This window comes from Cottoperca gobio, chromosome 23 (assembly GCF_900634415.1).
Source record: "Cottoperca gobio chromosome 23, fCotGob3.1, whole genome shotgun sequence".
NCBI lineage: Eukaryota > Metazoa > Chordata > Actinopteri > Perciformes > Bovichtidae > Cottoperca > Cottoperca gobio.
Window position 1 is genome coordinate 856,095 of NC_041377.1, and position 15,119 is coordinate 871,213.

The 15,119-nt window shown below is 43.0% G+C and overlaps 1 protein-coding gene across 2 annotated transcripts; it reads right to left on the minus strand.

Moving 5' to 3' along the window:
• Window positions 1-11,273: 11,273 nt before the first annotated feature.
• atp5f1c (ATP synthase F1 subunit gamma) lies at window positions 11,274-14,986 on the minus strand. 2 transcript variants are annotated; one of them, XM_029462100.1, is made up of 9 exons: window positions 14,871-14,986; window positions 14,283-14,317; window positions 13,431-13,562; window positions 13,093-13,300; window positions 12,661-12,804; window positions 12,481-12,545; window positions 12,225-12,380; window positions 11,799-11,895; window positions 11,274-11,398 (listed from the first exon to the last, which is right to left on the minus strand). In XM_029462100.1, the coding sequence occupies exons 1-9, from the start codon at window positions 14,909-14,911 to the stop codon at window positions 11,395-11,397; spliced, it is 882 nt and encodes a 293-aa protein (XP_029317960.1). In that variant the 5' UTR covers window positions 14,912-14,986; the 3' UTR covers window positions 11,274-11,394. The 2 variants fall into 2 exon arrangements, with proteins under 2 accessions (XP_029317960.1, XP_029317961.1); XM_029462101.1 differs by lacking the exon at window positions 11,274-11,398 and having other exon boundaries at window positions 11,795-11,895.
• Between the last annotated feature and the right edge of the window lie 133 nt (window positions 14,987-15,119).

The window sequence follows — 15,119 nt, forward strand, 5'->3', positions numbered from 1 at the left end:
AATACTTCATTTCCTAAAACTGTTCAAGTTCACAAAGCCCAAATTGTTTTGATAGAGCAAGAGTAAAACAAGTTTGAATTTGCAACAGCTGCGACGGCGTACATGCATCCATCCACTCGTTCATGCATTAACACACACACAACCTCACACACACTTGACCTCCGTGCCAAAGTTCAGCTTATTAGGGCGAAAACTGGTGGGGCGCCAGAGGGTGGGGTCGTTTGTGCCTACAACAATGACTATAGTAGCTATAGCTGCAAAAGAAAAAGAAGAAATGATTAACACGAATAAGATATTATAATGAAGAACCAACCCTAAGGAACCTTAACAATAATTAAATATTAATTACATTTCCATCTTGCTAAAGAGGGTGCTGCAAGTTACACTAAAAATAAAATACGGTCAGTTTCCACTGAAGTTGCCAAAAATAGACTTAACTCCCTGTGAATGCCCTATTACCCGTCACACGCAAGTGAAAAAGTTAAACAGTTATAACTTGCCTTCATATGTGTCAGCGTTAGGAGGGCGTGAATCAACAGAATTGAGCTCTGATTACTCAAGCACTCCAGCAGAAGATCAGTGGAGCCTGACTGCCTCTGAAAACAGAAGCAGACGCTGCTGAAAGACGTGAACGCATCGACAGGACCAGCACGTACGCCATGCCGCTCCGACCTAAGACACATACAAAATAAACTAAATAAACACGCAGAAACGCTGCACCTCTGCACCTCTGCAAACTGTCAGTGACTTCACGGGAAAACTGTCAGGTAGCAGGTTGTTATTTTGGTAGCAGGTTGTTATTTTGGTAGCAGGTTGTTATTTTGGCAACACACCTCAATAAGCACTGATATGTGGAAGGTTCAACGTGGTTTGAGCTTTTTCTCTCTTCTTCTCACACACACACACACACACACACACACACACACTAAACTGTGCACAGCACCGGTTCTCACACCATCAGCTGTGACCTGGTTAGCTTTAAGCCGCTGTTTGAGCCTGGCCCTTAGTTGAGGTTGGCTGCTCAGACAGGGCAATAGTTTGCACTCACACACACACACAGGGAAACACACACACACTGGCCACTGTGGCTAATTGAATGGCCAGGGCAGGAGGTCCAGGTCTTTATGCTCATGGAGAGGAGCCATGAATATCTCTGTTTCATTTGGACTTCACACACGGAGGCAGTGGGAAAAGGTAATGAGTGTGTGGGAACGAACGGCTTCAGGCTCTGAATATTTACCTTCCTGTGTGGGGCGAGAGGACGGAGACTACTTGTGTTCCCGAAAACAAGATGAAGGCGATACATTTAGTCTGTGGGAAGCTCTTAAGACGTGATGTTTTTATTATTATCATCATCACTGTTGTATTTCTTCTGCTTTCTTTGACCGATGACATTATACCCAAAAAATCGATACCAAGTCCACCATCTTACGTTAGCGTGTTAGCATGCTAATTAGCACTCAAAGAACAGCTGAGGCTGATGGGAAAGTCAGTCGTGTTGCAGGCCCTTGGTCATATTTAAATGGATTTAATCAGAGTTTGTGTTTCACAGTCGATTTATACAATTCCAGCAAATTCATGATTCTACAAAAAAAAAAAAAACTACATTTTGGTCAACATTTAAAAAAGGTTGTTCCCCTTGTAGTTCTCAAACAGCTGACATTTTAAAGAAAAAAATTCTCACCAAGCCGTGACAATATGCAAGTGAATGTGAAAAATGTAATGGGTTTTCATGTCAGGCCTCGAGGCGATCCATAGCTTCAATCGAAAGAAATGTCGCATCTATGTTCTGGTTCAACGCCACTATCGGTTCATGTACAGTATACATCTTTTAATCATGGCCGTGCATGTGTATGTTTTGTGTCTGTAAATGATTATGCACGTGGTGTCGTCACTTAATCTGCATAAGGAAAGGAAGTCAGGGAGAAAATGGAGTCTTATAGAAGGAAAATGAAACCTCGGAGCAGGAGTTGAGGCCGAGGTGAGAGGACGGCGGCAGAGAGACGGCGCACAAGAGGAGCGGGAAGGAGATTGAAAACGGAGGGGAAAGGGACGAGTCGGCCTTTTTTGATGCAATAATGTGTTTGCTGAAGTTCAGCATTCACACAAGTCAAGTCACGTAGTGTAAAATCAATGGATGAGTCCCTGCATCACACACACACACACACACACACACACACACACACACACACACACACACACACACACACACACACTTGTGTAAAGGGTACATGTCAGATAATGTGCAGTAATGTTGAGCTTTTATTCTGAAAAGAATTTCATCAATAAAGGTTTGAGTAGAGTCACGTTTACACCTCAACAAGGATTCAAACTGGATCGAGTTAAAAGTGATAGAAAACATTTACACTTCCTTGTAAGGAAGATATCAGCACTTGTTTCTAAGCAGCAGGATGACTTCTAACCTCATGTCCGATCACCTTTCTTATTTCATGGTGCGGCAATACTTTGGAAACAGACGAGCGACAACTTTACGCGTCATTTACGTAACAAACTTATTTTAGCCCAAAGCGTGGCGTTAAATGAAAAAGCTTTAAATGCGCAGACATGACTCGCAAAATGTCCTTAAATGGTAGCCGTACTATTTGTACAACTTCCCATGAGATCACATTGTCTGTCAACACACACACACACACACACACACACACACACACACACACACACACACACACACACACACACACACACACACACACACATTCTACCAGCTCGGAAGAAAAACACTCAACTCTGTGTCACACACAAACTCATTCCATTATGATGAGACATGGCTCATTATTACACCAAAACCAGTCGTGTTTGTCTCCGCACACACACACACACACACACACACACACACACACACACACACACACACACACACACACACACACACACAAATAAATATCTGCTCAAATACCTTTGTACATACTGTATAATGGCTCTTATAAGGGCAAGGAGGGGCCACAGCTTCAATTATGGCATAAACACTGATGGGAAAACACACACACACACACACACACACACACACACACACACACACACACAGAGTCACATATAAACAAACACACACTCAAATAAGGGGGAAGTGAGCATCATTAGCGCAGGACTCCACTGGAGCCATGCTTGAACATGGTCCGTTTGCACTGTCTGTGTGTAGTTGCTCTGTGTTACTCAGCCGCCTCTGGTGTTATGAGACGATGGCGTTTATCTGATATGGACATCACGGTAGCGTTGGGATTGTAATATACGTACATTAATGCACAGCGACCAAATGCAGGCTTTTAAAAGATAAGAATACATACACAGACTGCAGGTGTGGGAAGAATATTGTTTCTCTTTCAGCGATGCTTTAATACCTTAAAAACTTCAGTTAGCAGTATTTTGTATTAGCAGTCTTAAATGAATAGAACTATGACGGTGACTATTGTTGTAGTATTAGTATTGCAATAACTATTATACTAATATGTATACGTTTAACTGTATAAGCAACATTAGCGTAATAACCTTTGTATTACTATTAATATTAGCGTTACCATTGGTAGTACAGGACTTGTTTAGCGTTAGCGTTAGCTTTAGCGTTAGCGTTAGCATTAGCGTTAGCATCAATATCGATGGGAGTTGCTTTTCTAAAGATATTGATGTTATTTAACAAACTATAGTACATGTACAAGTCACGTATTAGAGAAATGCAACTGCTTTATTTGAGCTGAATTTAGTCTCTTGTGTGTTTGATGATTGTATTTCCTGTTTTATTTCTATTTTAGGATTTTATAGTCCTGTGGCCAAAATGTTTTTATATCAATATTAAATATATAGCATAGCAGCACACCATATATATGTTGTTATGCTATATGTTTAATATATATATATATATATTTAATATGTTTTAATTTCAGCAGCTTCAGTCCAAAACATATCAGCATCATATGAGTCCTCAAACACTTCATCACGTGTTCGACAATACGCACATGCAACACATGTCATTTTAAATGACGGTCTGGTTGAGGGTGACAGACTGCATGAATAGTACATATATGAGGGTGACATCAGTTAGGAGGGTATAAAAGGGGTGAGAGAGGGTGAGCTAGAAGGGTGAGACAGCTGTGAGGAGGGTGAGACGGAGGTTGGGAGGGTTAAAATTGTTAGTTTAGCCCCTTATGGCTATATTTTCCCTCCCCTGGGCCTATTATACGTACTTTTCTTTTGGACCCAATAAACAAACATGGAGCACAATTAGTGTGTTTGTGTGTGTGTGTGTGTGTGTGTGTGTGTGTGTGTGTGTGTGTGTGTGTGTGTGTGTGTGTGTGTGTGTGTGTGTGTGTGTGCGCACATGAATTAAGAGCGTGGGAGCAAACTAAAATGATTTTCTGTCTAAAAAATTGAGTTATGTGGACATGCACACACACGTTTAGGGCAATGCATGTCCTCTCACACACACACACACACACACACACTAAACATAATTTTTCATAACACTCTAATATGGTTCATTTTCAGCTATCAAAACACACATGAAAAGAGCGTTAACGCTGTCAACAAGCGAGCATGGGATGTGGAACCGTCGTTTTCATTCTCAATATGTCAAGGTTAGGGTGTATTCCAGCAGAGAGCGAGGGAGAGGGGGGAGAGAGGGAGAGAGAGAGAGAGAGAGAGAGAGGGTTAGAGGGGGAAGGAGTGTCGTTCTCCATCCTCTGCTCTCCAGAGAATCCCATCATGAAACGCCAAAGCACAAAGAGCTCAGAGCCTTCGACTGAAACCGAGGGACCTTTAATCCAAAAGCGGGAGCATGGCTGGGGCAACAGCGCCACCCAGCACGCCACCGCCCGAACTACACCTCCTCTTCCTCGTCTTCTGAATCCTGACCTGCCTGTCTCCATATTGGAGGGAGAAAAAAAAGGAAAAACAAAGGGACGTTTTTGCCATCCCACATTAATTCAATGATCAAAATGAGCGACTGTGAAACAATTCAAGTCAAATCCACGCCCGGTTTTGAGCAAACCGTCCCCCCCCCCCTCTCCTCCTTCAACACATGAGAGGTAATCAAAGCCACCGTCTTCTTTCTGTGTGGGAATCTAACCCTTAATGGGCTTCACCAACCTCACAGCCAAGCACACACACACACACACACACACACACACACACACACACACACACACACACACACACACACACACACATAAAATCAAACTAATTACAATTTGTCCTTTCTCTTTTGTCCTCTTCACAGTGCTCCCTTTTAATTCCCACCAAGAACACACAAAAAAAAAAAAAAAAAAAAACAGAGCGAGAAGGGGGTCCTGGGTGTGTGTGAGGAGTATAGTGGGGGGGGGGGGGGTGTACTGAGGGATTTTCCAAAGTGGCACAGTAAAATAACACACTGGAGTGTATATCGGCTTCCACTCTCCCTCATTTAAATAAGCGCCAACACTGATTTTCTAACAAAAATATGGTACTAGTATAATAACAATGAAATAAGACCCTGTGAAAACTCGCAGCCTGCAGCAAGTATTTAAAATATCATTTAAAAGGGGCTGATCTGTAATTCAGAGCGGATATGGTATCAGACGGCGTGCTTGTCATTCCCGGCTATAATCTCCAGTACGCTGAGAAACACACTGTCTGCTGGCAGCACTGGAGAGAGGGAGGAAGAATAGGGAGGAAGGGGAGGGGGGGGGGGCAAGCGGGATTTGACTACTTATTTCTCCTCCTCCTCCTCTAGGTGCCGTTTGTCTCATATCTGCGGCGAAATCTCAGAAACCTATTTTAAGAAAAATCATAGATTGTGGAGAGAAGTTGGAGCGAAAAGAAGTTTTTTTTAGAATTAAATTATTAAAGACAAAAAGGTTTTTAATCTTTAGTGTGGAAAGTCTGCTCATTCTTCACCGCCTGGCCGTTCTGGAGCTGTCGATCACATCACATGGTCTTCCTCGAATTTCCCTTTTGTGAGAACTTTCCATCCATATTAGTTCAACAAATTAGGATTGAAAGTTAATTCTTGACTTTTCTAAATGAACTCAAACTAATCGCACCACAAGGACCGTTTAGTAGCTGTTCTGGAGCTTTCAGTCGAGTCCCAGGATGTAGTCCAGCATGTGCTGAGGCACGGATCATAAAGAAACAATTAGTTGAAAATACATCAACAATTCGGACAATTAATTATAAAAATCCTGAATTTATTCCCGCAAAAAAACACTTAATATTAAAAACGTTCAGATTTATAAACCTGATGGTTTACAAAAAGAAATCTTAAACAAGGAGTTTTGGGATTAAAAGTTCATTCAGTTGACAAACAAAATCCCTAAAAGGTCCATTGAGTAGCTGTTCTGGAGCTTTCAACTGTTTTACACAATCCAATAAATGTTTTGTTTTTAAGTTAATAAATGTAAAATATGAAGATTTACTGCTTTTGTTCAGATAAAACTCACAATTTAAAGATTTAATTTCAGAATAAGTTCTGGGAAATTGTTAATGAATTAATCAAAGTCATTTGTTTGTTGGTCGAAACAAAACAAAGAATTTAAAAGCATCACTTTCACAGATCTTTAGCTTTTAAAGATTCAATGATGAATCAAATGATCAGGAAGAAATAAGATGAGTCATGAGAATCATGAGTCTCAAATGGAATTATGAATGATTAAGACTGTCCTGGTCACACACACACACACACACACACACACACACACACACACACACACACACACACACACACACACACACACACACACACATACACGTAAACACACATTGGGTTTTGGTTAGACGTGTGGTCTGGACAGGAAAGGGCTGGGGCCGCCACACTCAGCAGGACACGGACCTCAGGCAGTTCACACTACACACACACACACACACACACACATGCAAACACACTGCCAGGCCATAGCTTACCCACCTATCCTGTTGCAGTGGGGGGTCGGAACTGGCCAGACACACACACACACACACACACACACACACACACACACACACACAGAATCATAGACATCCTCATATTCAAACACACACACTCAGTCGGCGGAAACTGGCAGTGACATGCTGTCCGGCAGCTCAGGCTCGTGGCTCGGAGGTTGGGCTGAGCCATCTATCACACAGCCAGAAACACAGTAACCCAAGACATGAGTGGCAGGGGATCACACACACACACACACACACACACACACACACACACACACACACAGTGAACAAACACTTGCTCACACAAAGCCGGCGACACGCTACATCATGAGAAGCTGAATCTAATGAGACGTTCTGATCAGATTCCACACACGTACACGTTTCAGCATCAGCGTTAACCTGGAGAGTTTCGATGTTCTGTGCTCTCCATGAGAAGGACTATTTCTGCTCTGACAAGATAAAAAAACACACTATCCTTGTCATTTTGGGGATTTTTGGTCAATATTTAGGACTCAGATTCTGCAACGTGAGCTGAAAGTATTCGCTGATCGACGGAAAATAAATGGGAAACTGTTTTGATAATCGTTTCGGTACAAAGATGCTAAAGATCTACTGGATGCAGCTCCTGAAATGTTCATGATCATGATGGTAGATGGAATATCAATGAATGAGTTACGTCAGTTGCACTTTGACCTTTTGATTCCCCTTGAGTTCCATATTTATTTATTTATTGCGACATTGTTTCTTCTGCCACGCAGGAAATGATACATTTGATGTTGCAACTTGTTTGCTATAAAGAATGATGATGTTAGCATTAGCATTTATAGCTAGGTGGACTCTCGATGTACCAGCGAGCTGGTCACATGACCCGTAGTTTGCTTATTGATGGTGAATGATCATTTCCTTCCTAAATATTAAGATTGTTATGATGTCGAACCTTCAGCTAACTCTGTGCTAACAGTGTAGTAACACCAGGCGCTACTTAGCTTAGCTTCCACTGTCGGTTGTTCTCTTGATGGCTAAACAGACTAAAAGCACGTCAGCAGACACTCTGAATAAAAGCAGATTACCGTATAACAGACGCTAAACAGTCGCACTAAACATCAGCTATCAGCAGCTTTGACCCTAAATATCCGGCTCTTTATTGGCCTTTGAAAAACCCCCATGTTCTTCTGTCCCACTTCCCAGCCCACTTCACAATCAAGCCTTCAGCCTGAGTAAGTGCCCCACTTCATTTGTAAAACACCCCTGTGAATGATACAAACCGCCACTTCCCCCGTCTAAATCTCTTCCCCTCTCTCTCTCTCTCTCTCAACAGGCCTCACCATTCACGCTGATCTGAAACCCGAGCCGCTCAGATTGATGGGAGGGGGGGAGGGGGGGGGGGGGCTCTCATTTGGACCGGGAGAAAAGTGGCCAGTTTAAGAGCTGCTACTGTATTTTAAACGCCACGGGTGTTAAAGAGACTGATGAGCCTTGGTGGCGTCTGCGGCAATGGTGACCCTCCTGCCTGAAAACCCCATCGAGAGAGAGAAGAAGGGGGGAGTGTGGGGTGGGGGGGGGGGGGGGTGTGGCGGGGAATAAATCTGCGTGGTGGCGGGAATCGATCGTTTCCCCCTCTTTCCCGCGCTATCTCATCTGCAGGGGCTGAGAGAGGCAGAGCGGTTTAAACGATCCTGACCTTGTCCGACATAAATAGTCAGAAAAGTCCACAGAGCTGATAGCTTTGTGTAAGGCTTGGGGGGGGGGAGGGGAACGCATTGAGATAAGAAGGGGGGGTTGAATGAGATAATGCCCTGGCGTTACTACATCAGAGTCCATGTCGCTCACGCGCACAGACGTCGCCGCGGGAAACAGCCTCGGCCTCGCTTCCTGTCTCCCCTCCCTCGTCGCTATCTCTCCCTCCTTTTTCCTCTCGGATCAGACAGAAAAGAAGGGAGCTGAGAGCGAAGAGGAGGAGTGGGAAGTCCTTCCTCTCAGAGCCCTCATCTTTCCCTCTGTGATTACCTGAGAGAAGGATGGAGGAAGTCAATTGGCTCCCATGAAGAAGACGTGAGTGTTTTAAAGTAAGAAAGGAGCTCTTTTGTGCGGCGCCCATCTTCCTTTTCTTTTGAGTGTAATGCCGCTGTACCTGACAGGAGCGTTGCCCCGGGTAAAGGCAGAAATCTCTCCCTCCATTGTCACCTGTTCCTCTAATCATTTCCCGCCCTTCATGCCACAATGGAGGAGGGCGATAACGATAACGAGGTGAAGCTAATACAGAGCGGGGCGCCCGAACACAATGTTCAGATGTCTTCGTTCTGCACACTCACACACCTTTATACCTCTATACAGCCCTTAATGCACACACACACACACACACACACACACACACACATTTAGTCTTTTTTCTTCAGTCAGTCACACGCAGACGTTGGAGCCTCACACTCCAGCTCCACGCTCTACACACAGTTTAATTGTAAAACATAATGACAGAAGAATAAGCGTGTGTGTTGGCTCATAAGTCGCTGGGTTGAGTCTTAGTATTGGGTAATTTGTCCAAGTTGTGGCCATCGTTCCTTTGGGTTGTGATAACATTATACTCACAAAGTTAATTGCAGCAACATTACTGGATTGTGACTGGTGGAAAAAGAAAATTATTAAACATTAATCAAATTTACTTGGAAGAGAAAACAAAGGCAAAACGTAAAACTATTACCCAAACTGTTCTAAACATCCATCACGCTCCGCACACAGTTACAGGAACACAGCAACACAGATGGAGCAGATACGATGATGATGACGGTTCTTTATTAATGATCATCAGTGTGTTGTTGTTGTGGGCAAGACATTAAAACCAGCTGTGATACCAGGTGGAATACACGAGTCCATCGGGCCTCCCGCCTCAAAGAGAACACACCCCTGTGTGTGTGACGACCCTTTTAACTGCACTTCCTGGTTCCTATTTCTCTTCCCCTGCACCGACATTCCACACATTAAACATTAAAAAAGACAGAGAGACGCTTCGCTCTCAGCTTTCACTGTGATTGTGACCTAGGCTCTGCAGAATTCCCAAAATGATAAAAAACCTCACCCCCCCCCCCACCCCGATCCCTCACCCTTCCTCACCCACATCAATGTGATGTTGGATTGCGGGGCCTCGGCAGCGAGGGGGAGATGAGAAGGCTGCTGCTCTCCGACTGTGTTTATCAGAGTCTGGCATCGCTGTAATTTCAGTGTTCAGATGCAATCGCTCCCCACTCCCCTCAGGAGTAAACAATAACAAGCACAAATACAATAGACAAACAAGGCCTGCAGGACATGTATGCACACACACACACACACACACACACACACACACACACACACAATTGCACGAATGCATACGCTTTGGACGATGCAAACCACAAGCCTTGCTTTCTTAATTTAACAGTAAGTGTTGTCAGAAACCTTAAATCATTAATATTTGTGCGTGCGTTGGAAAGAGAGGAGAATATTTATCCAGGAGAAGCTCAGAAGAGATATCTCAACGCAGAGGATCAATTGACCAGAACTAAACCCTTTGTCATACACAAGACTGTGTTGTGTTTCACGCCGCTGGTCCCTTTGAGTTGTACTTACATGCTGCTGCAACACTGACAGCCCTGCGTTCCTGAGCAGACAGCGCCGCCTGGTGGACACGTGATGAACTGACTTTAACTGATGAATACAGTCATGTCGTTGATCCCTGTGTTGAAATGTGATGACTTTCCATTTGCACAACAGTCAGAAGTCATGATCAACTGCCCTGTTTTACTTTTAAAGACAACACGTGTGCTGCAGAGCAGCTCAGACACTGGACACAGTATTTCAGTGATTGTCTGATTTAAAGGAGTTCTCCTCCTCACATCCTGCGCGTGACATCCGGGTCATTTTGTTTTTAGAAAGCTAAGTTAACGTTTCAATACAGGGGGGCAAGCGCTAACAGGTCAACTGTTTATTTTATGAGTTACAAAGTTTTTATGCTAAACTATAAGTTTGTATACGATTGCATGCAGCAGCTTCACTCGTCCTCCCCCAACACTGACGTTAAAGATTCTTCCAGGAGATTTGTTTTCATTATTTTGTGGTCAATAAAGTGCTTTATGTCCTAAAATAAGTCGTATATAGTATATCTTTATAACGTTATAGTATATGTAAAAACAGGCAGAAAAGTTTCAGTATAGGACATTAAAAAAATTAATTATATAGAATTTAATTTATATCATGCCATAACAAAAGATATAGTATATTATGTCAAACACAGGCATAGTAAGCGTGTAATAAAGTCATTTCCCCAAAGGTTAAAGGTGAAGAGCCAGCGCTGCTCAGTGGCTTCACATTTCTTTATTGTGAGACGGATACAAGGACTGACGGAGAGCATGAAGGTTCTGTAAGAGGTTTATTTTTCTCCATATGTTACAAATATAAGCACAAATGTTCATAGACTGTCGACAACCACGTCTGAAGTACTTTGAAGAGCTCGGAAACGAAGATCTGGCTCGTTTATCTGCAATGAAAGAAGAGAACAGTAAGGACGCTGAACATACACTCGTCTGAGGACGGGGTGAAACTCTGACACTAGAAGCTAAAGGTCATCTAGACTATCACACTAACTAGCCCAGGAGGGATCCTCACGTTACACCTACAGCGTTACCTCCTCTGTTCAAACAAGCCTCAAGTCCTGAGTTCAGCCGAGGGAGAGGAGGAGCAAGAGGAGGAGCAAGAGGAGGTCAGAGACCAGAATTAGTCACACGAATGGGACGGCTTTCAGAAATGTAAAAGAGACATGAGCGAGCGAAGCTTCAGCGGGAGTCTCCAAAAAGGTCAGAACGGTTAGTGAAGTGGAAGAATATAAAGAGTCGGTGACGGGAGGGAGACACAAAGACGCAGACGGGGAAGAGACTTACAGAGCGGCGGCTCCAGAGATGATCTCAATGAGCTCCTTGGTGATGACGGCCTGTCTGGTGCGGTTGAAGGTGAGGGTCAGCCTGTCAATCATCTCAGCTGAAAGGAAATACGTCAAGACATGAAAACTTATCACAATCATTTTTAAATACCAAACTGTTCAATAAGATTAAACACTATTAAATAAAGCTATTGTTCTTATGAACAAAAGAAATCCAAACATTTGGATAATAAAAAGGTTTAAGACATTAAAACTGTTTTTATTTCCTAACACGACAAAGTTAATATATTACAATGCGTTTCTCTTGATGGGACTAATAATAATAATAATAATAATAATAATAATAAAATAATAATAATAATAATAAATCAGAGCTGAAACAATGAGTTGATTCTGCTTGCAGCTTCTCAAACATCAGAAGTCTTACAGGCGTTCTTGCTGGCGCTGTCCATCGCAGTCATCCTGGCGCTCTGCTCGGCAGTAGTGGACTCCTTCATGGCCAGGTAGATGATGTTGACCATGGCGAACTCCTGGTAGTTCCTCAGCACGTCGGCGTCGATGTCATCATAGACGCTCATGCTCTCTGATGGCGAGGAACACAAACGTTCAGTTTCTCTTTTGGGGGGGGGGGGGGGGACCTGAGCAGAACTTTTATTTTGAAATATAAAAAACACCAACAATACCTGCATTAGCAACGGTGTCCGTGGTAAACAACGGCTTCTTGTCCGTCTTGTACGAGATGACAGACCTGCATCACAGGAAGGTATGTTTAGCACGTGTGTGTGTGTGTGTGTGTGTGTGTGTGTGTGTGTGTGTGTGTGTGCGTGTGTGTGTGTGTGTGTGTGTGTGTGTGTGTGTCGTACTTGAAGCGGTTGAAGATGACGGTGCCTTTGTCAAATTCATATCCCAGGTTGAGCAGCTCGGAGGCGATGATTGAGGCGTCACCAAAGCTGGGGGGCCTGCGGCCGACCTCCTTGCAGCTTAGGATGACGTGTTTTGCATGAGTTCTGAGGAGGAAGAGTGAGCGTCACTTACCCAGTAAAACAAATCCCTTATTCTTTGATCTACATTCAGATTGTTAAGAGTCCCCTGTTGGTCTGAATCAGGCGTTCAGGCCCAGAACCACATTAAATGTTAAAGTGCTTCAACGTATCAGTATTAAAGTAAACGCTGCTTTACATATGAAGGGAACTGAATAATAAACACAGAGTAGTTACAAAACAGCTGCTGAGAACAGGTCAACACTGACTCACGTCTTCCATCGATGTTATGAAGGTTAACATTTCCATGCGTACCTGGCCAGCAGGGCTCTCAGCTTGTCTCCCACGTTGATCACCACGACCTCCTTGCCAGCCTCGGTCATAGTGGCGATCTCGCTCTTAATGGCCTTGCCCACGTTGGAGTGGACGGCCCCGCAGAGTCCACGGTCGGAACTCACACCAATAATCAAATGCTTGTTGACCTTGTCGTCATCCACTTGGATGTTGGCCTTCTCATAGAGGGCTGGAGAGCAGACAGGGAACAGTTCAAACTTAAGTCACCGGGGTCATAATTAACTTGAAACACACCATCAAGAGTACAATCCTTTTCATACAGAGTGTGAGATCACGTGGAAGAGGCAAGGTGTACGTACCCAGAGCACCAGCACCGTAGATTCTGGATGGCTTCAGCTGCCTCTCAGCGCGGGCATACTTGGCAGCAGCCACCATTTTCATGGACTTGGTGATTTTCTGGATGTTCTTGATGGACTTCAACCGAATGGTGACTAAAGAGGAGAGGACATTACTCAGTCAGGGCTCGTACAGCTTTTTAAGAGTACAATTCAAGCACTTTCAAGCACTTTCAAGCACTTTCAAGGTACATAAACCAACATTTTCCAGACTCTCAAAGCTTGTATAATCACATCTAAAATTGTCACTAAAAATCCAATTGCACTTTGTTCATTTTACCAAGTATTAATTTGACCTTTGACTGTTTTGATCATGATTATTTAAAGCTTAGCTAATAAATACAGGACACTTTCATTTAAAATATTTAAAATGTTTTGATTTTATAGATTAAATAGAATAAAATGTATTTGAATTCAAGCATATAAACGTGTGATTCACCAGGATGGGTTGTGCACTTCAGCATGTTTAATTGTAAAGTTGTTTAATGTGTGTAATAAATGAGTTGTGCTCCTGTTGCCTTCATAATAACCTTCAACCAAAATAGACCACACACAGTGGGCATGATAGAGTTACAATCTTTTTAGCTGTAAACTAATATAATGCATGTAAAGAGACTCATTCCAAATATATACAAAAACATATTTTGCAGCTTGTGTTTTACAGCAAACTTGTGAATTTACACAATTTAATCTGACACTTCCCTCATAATGTATGAGACTATTCAGATGTTGCATCTGGAGTGTCAGTGTGAGATATTAGTCTGTAATATGTTGTTGTTTTTGAATATTAAGGGAGAAGTATACTAAAGTACTTACTGTCCTTCAAGGTAGCCATGTTCCTGACCTGCCCACTGTGAACACAAATAGTGCATGTGAGCTTAAGCTGCAATCAGTATCAACATGGATCAGCGTTAGTAACAACGTTTAACATCAACTGTAGCTTCTTGTCATGTTAGCATACACTCATTTCAACTGATACTTGTAGGACATGCACTTTGTTGATTGCTAGCGCTGCACTGGTGCTAGCAATGGTGCTAGCATCAGTTAGCTTGACATTTGCTTGAGTTAAGCTCAGACAGTTAATCCTAGCTAACAATATCACTGTTTAGGTCATTCATTGGTGAAATGTTTACTCTCTTTGCTAGTTTCTGGCACAATGTCAGAATGTTTAAGCTAGTAAATGTCAGCTTAGTTAGCATTAGCTTGTCTGAACTTGTCCATTCAGTCTCTTCGCTGTCATTCATTAGCCGCGGCCTCCACGTTAGCACGTCCTTGCATTCAATAACTGCTTGTATTACAGACCAGAAACTACACACTCTCTCTAATCACACATCACATATAGCATATACAAAGAAGATAACATTAAATATTGTTGTGAAATGACTTAAATAGCTTTGACTTTACCATTGTGGGGAGAACACCAACGCGCTAGTCCTGGCGAACATGGTTACTGCTATGAAGGTCAGACACACAGGACTGCGCAGGCGCAGGCTATAGGCAAAATGGATGAATGCTGCCTTCACGGACTGCCAGAAATATCGTTAAAATGCGATCCACACACATGCGCACACCTTTTTTGAGAGTTGGAAGAAGTATTTAGAGAATTTACATAAGTAAAAGTAGCAGTGTAGAATATTCATATTGTAGAAATAC

Coding starts and splice junctions, on each gene's coding strand:
- atp5f1c (XM_029462100.1), bottom strand. CDS start 14,911: ATGTTCGCCAGGACTAGCGCGTTGGTGTTCTCCCCACAATG. Junction 14,318..14,870: donor TTGGTGTTCTCCCCACAATG/GTAAAGTCAAAG, acceptor TTGTGTTCACAG/TGGGCAGGTCAGGAACATGG. Junction 12,546..12,660: donor GTCATCTTCAACCGCTTCAA/GTACGACACACA, acceptor CCTGTGATGCAG/GTCTGTCATCTCGTACAAGA.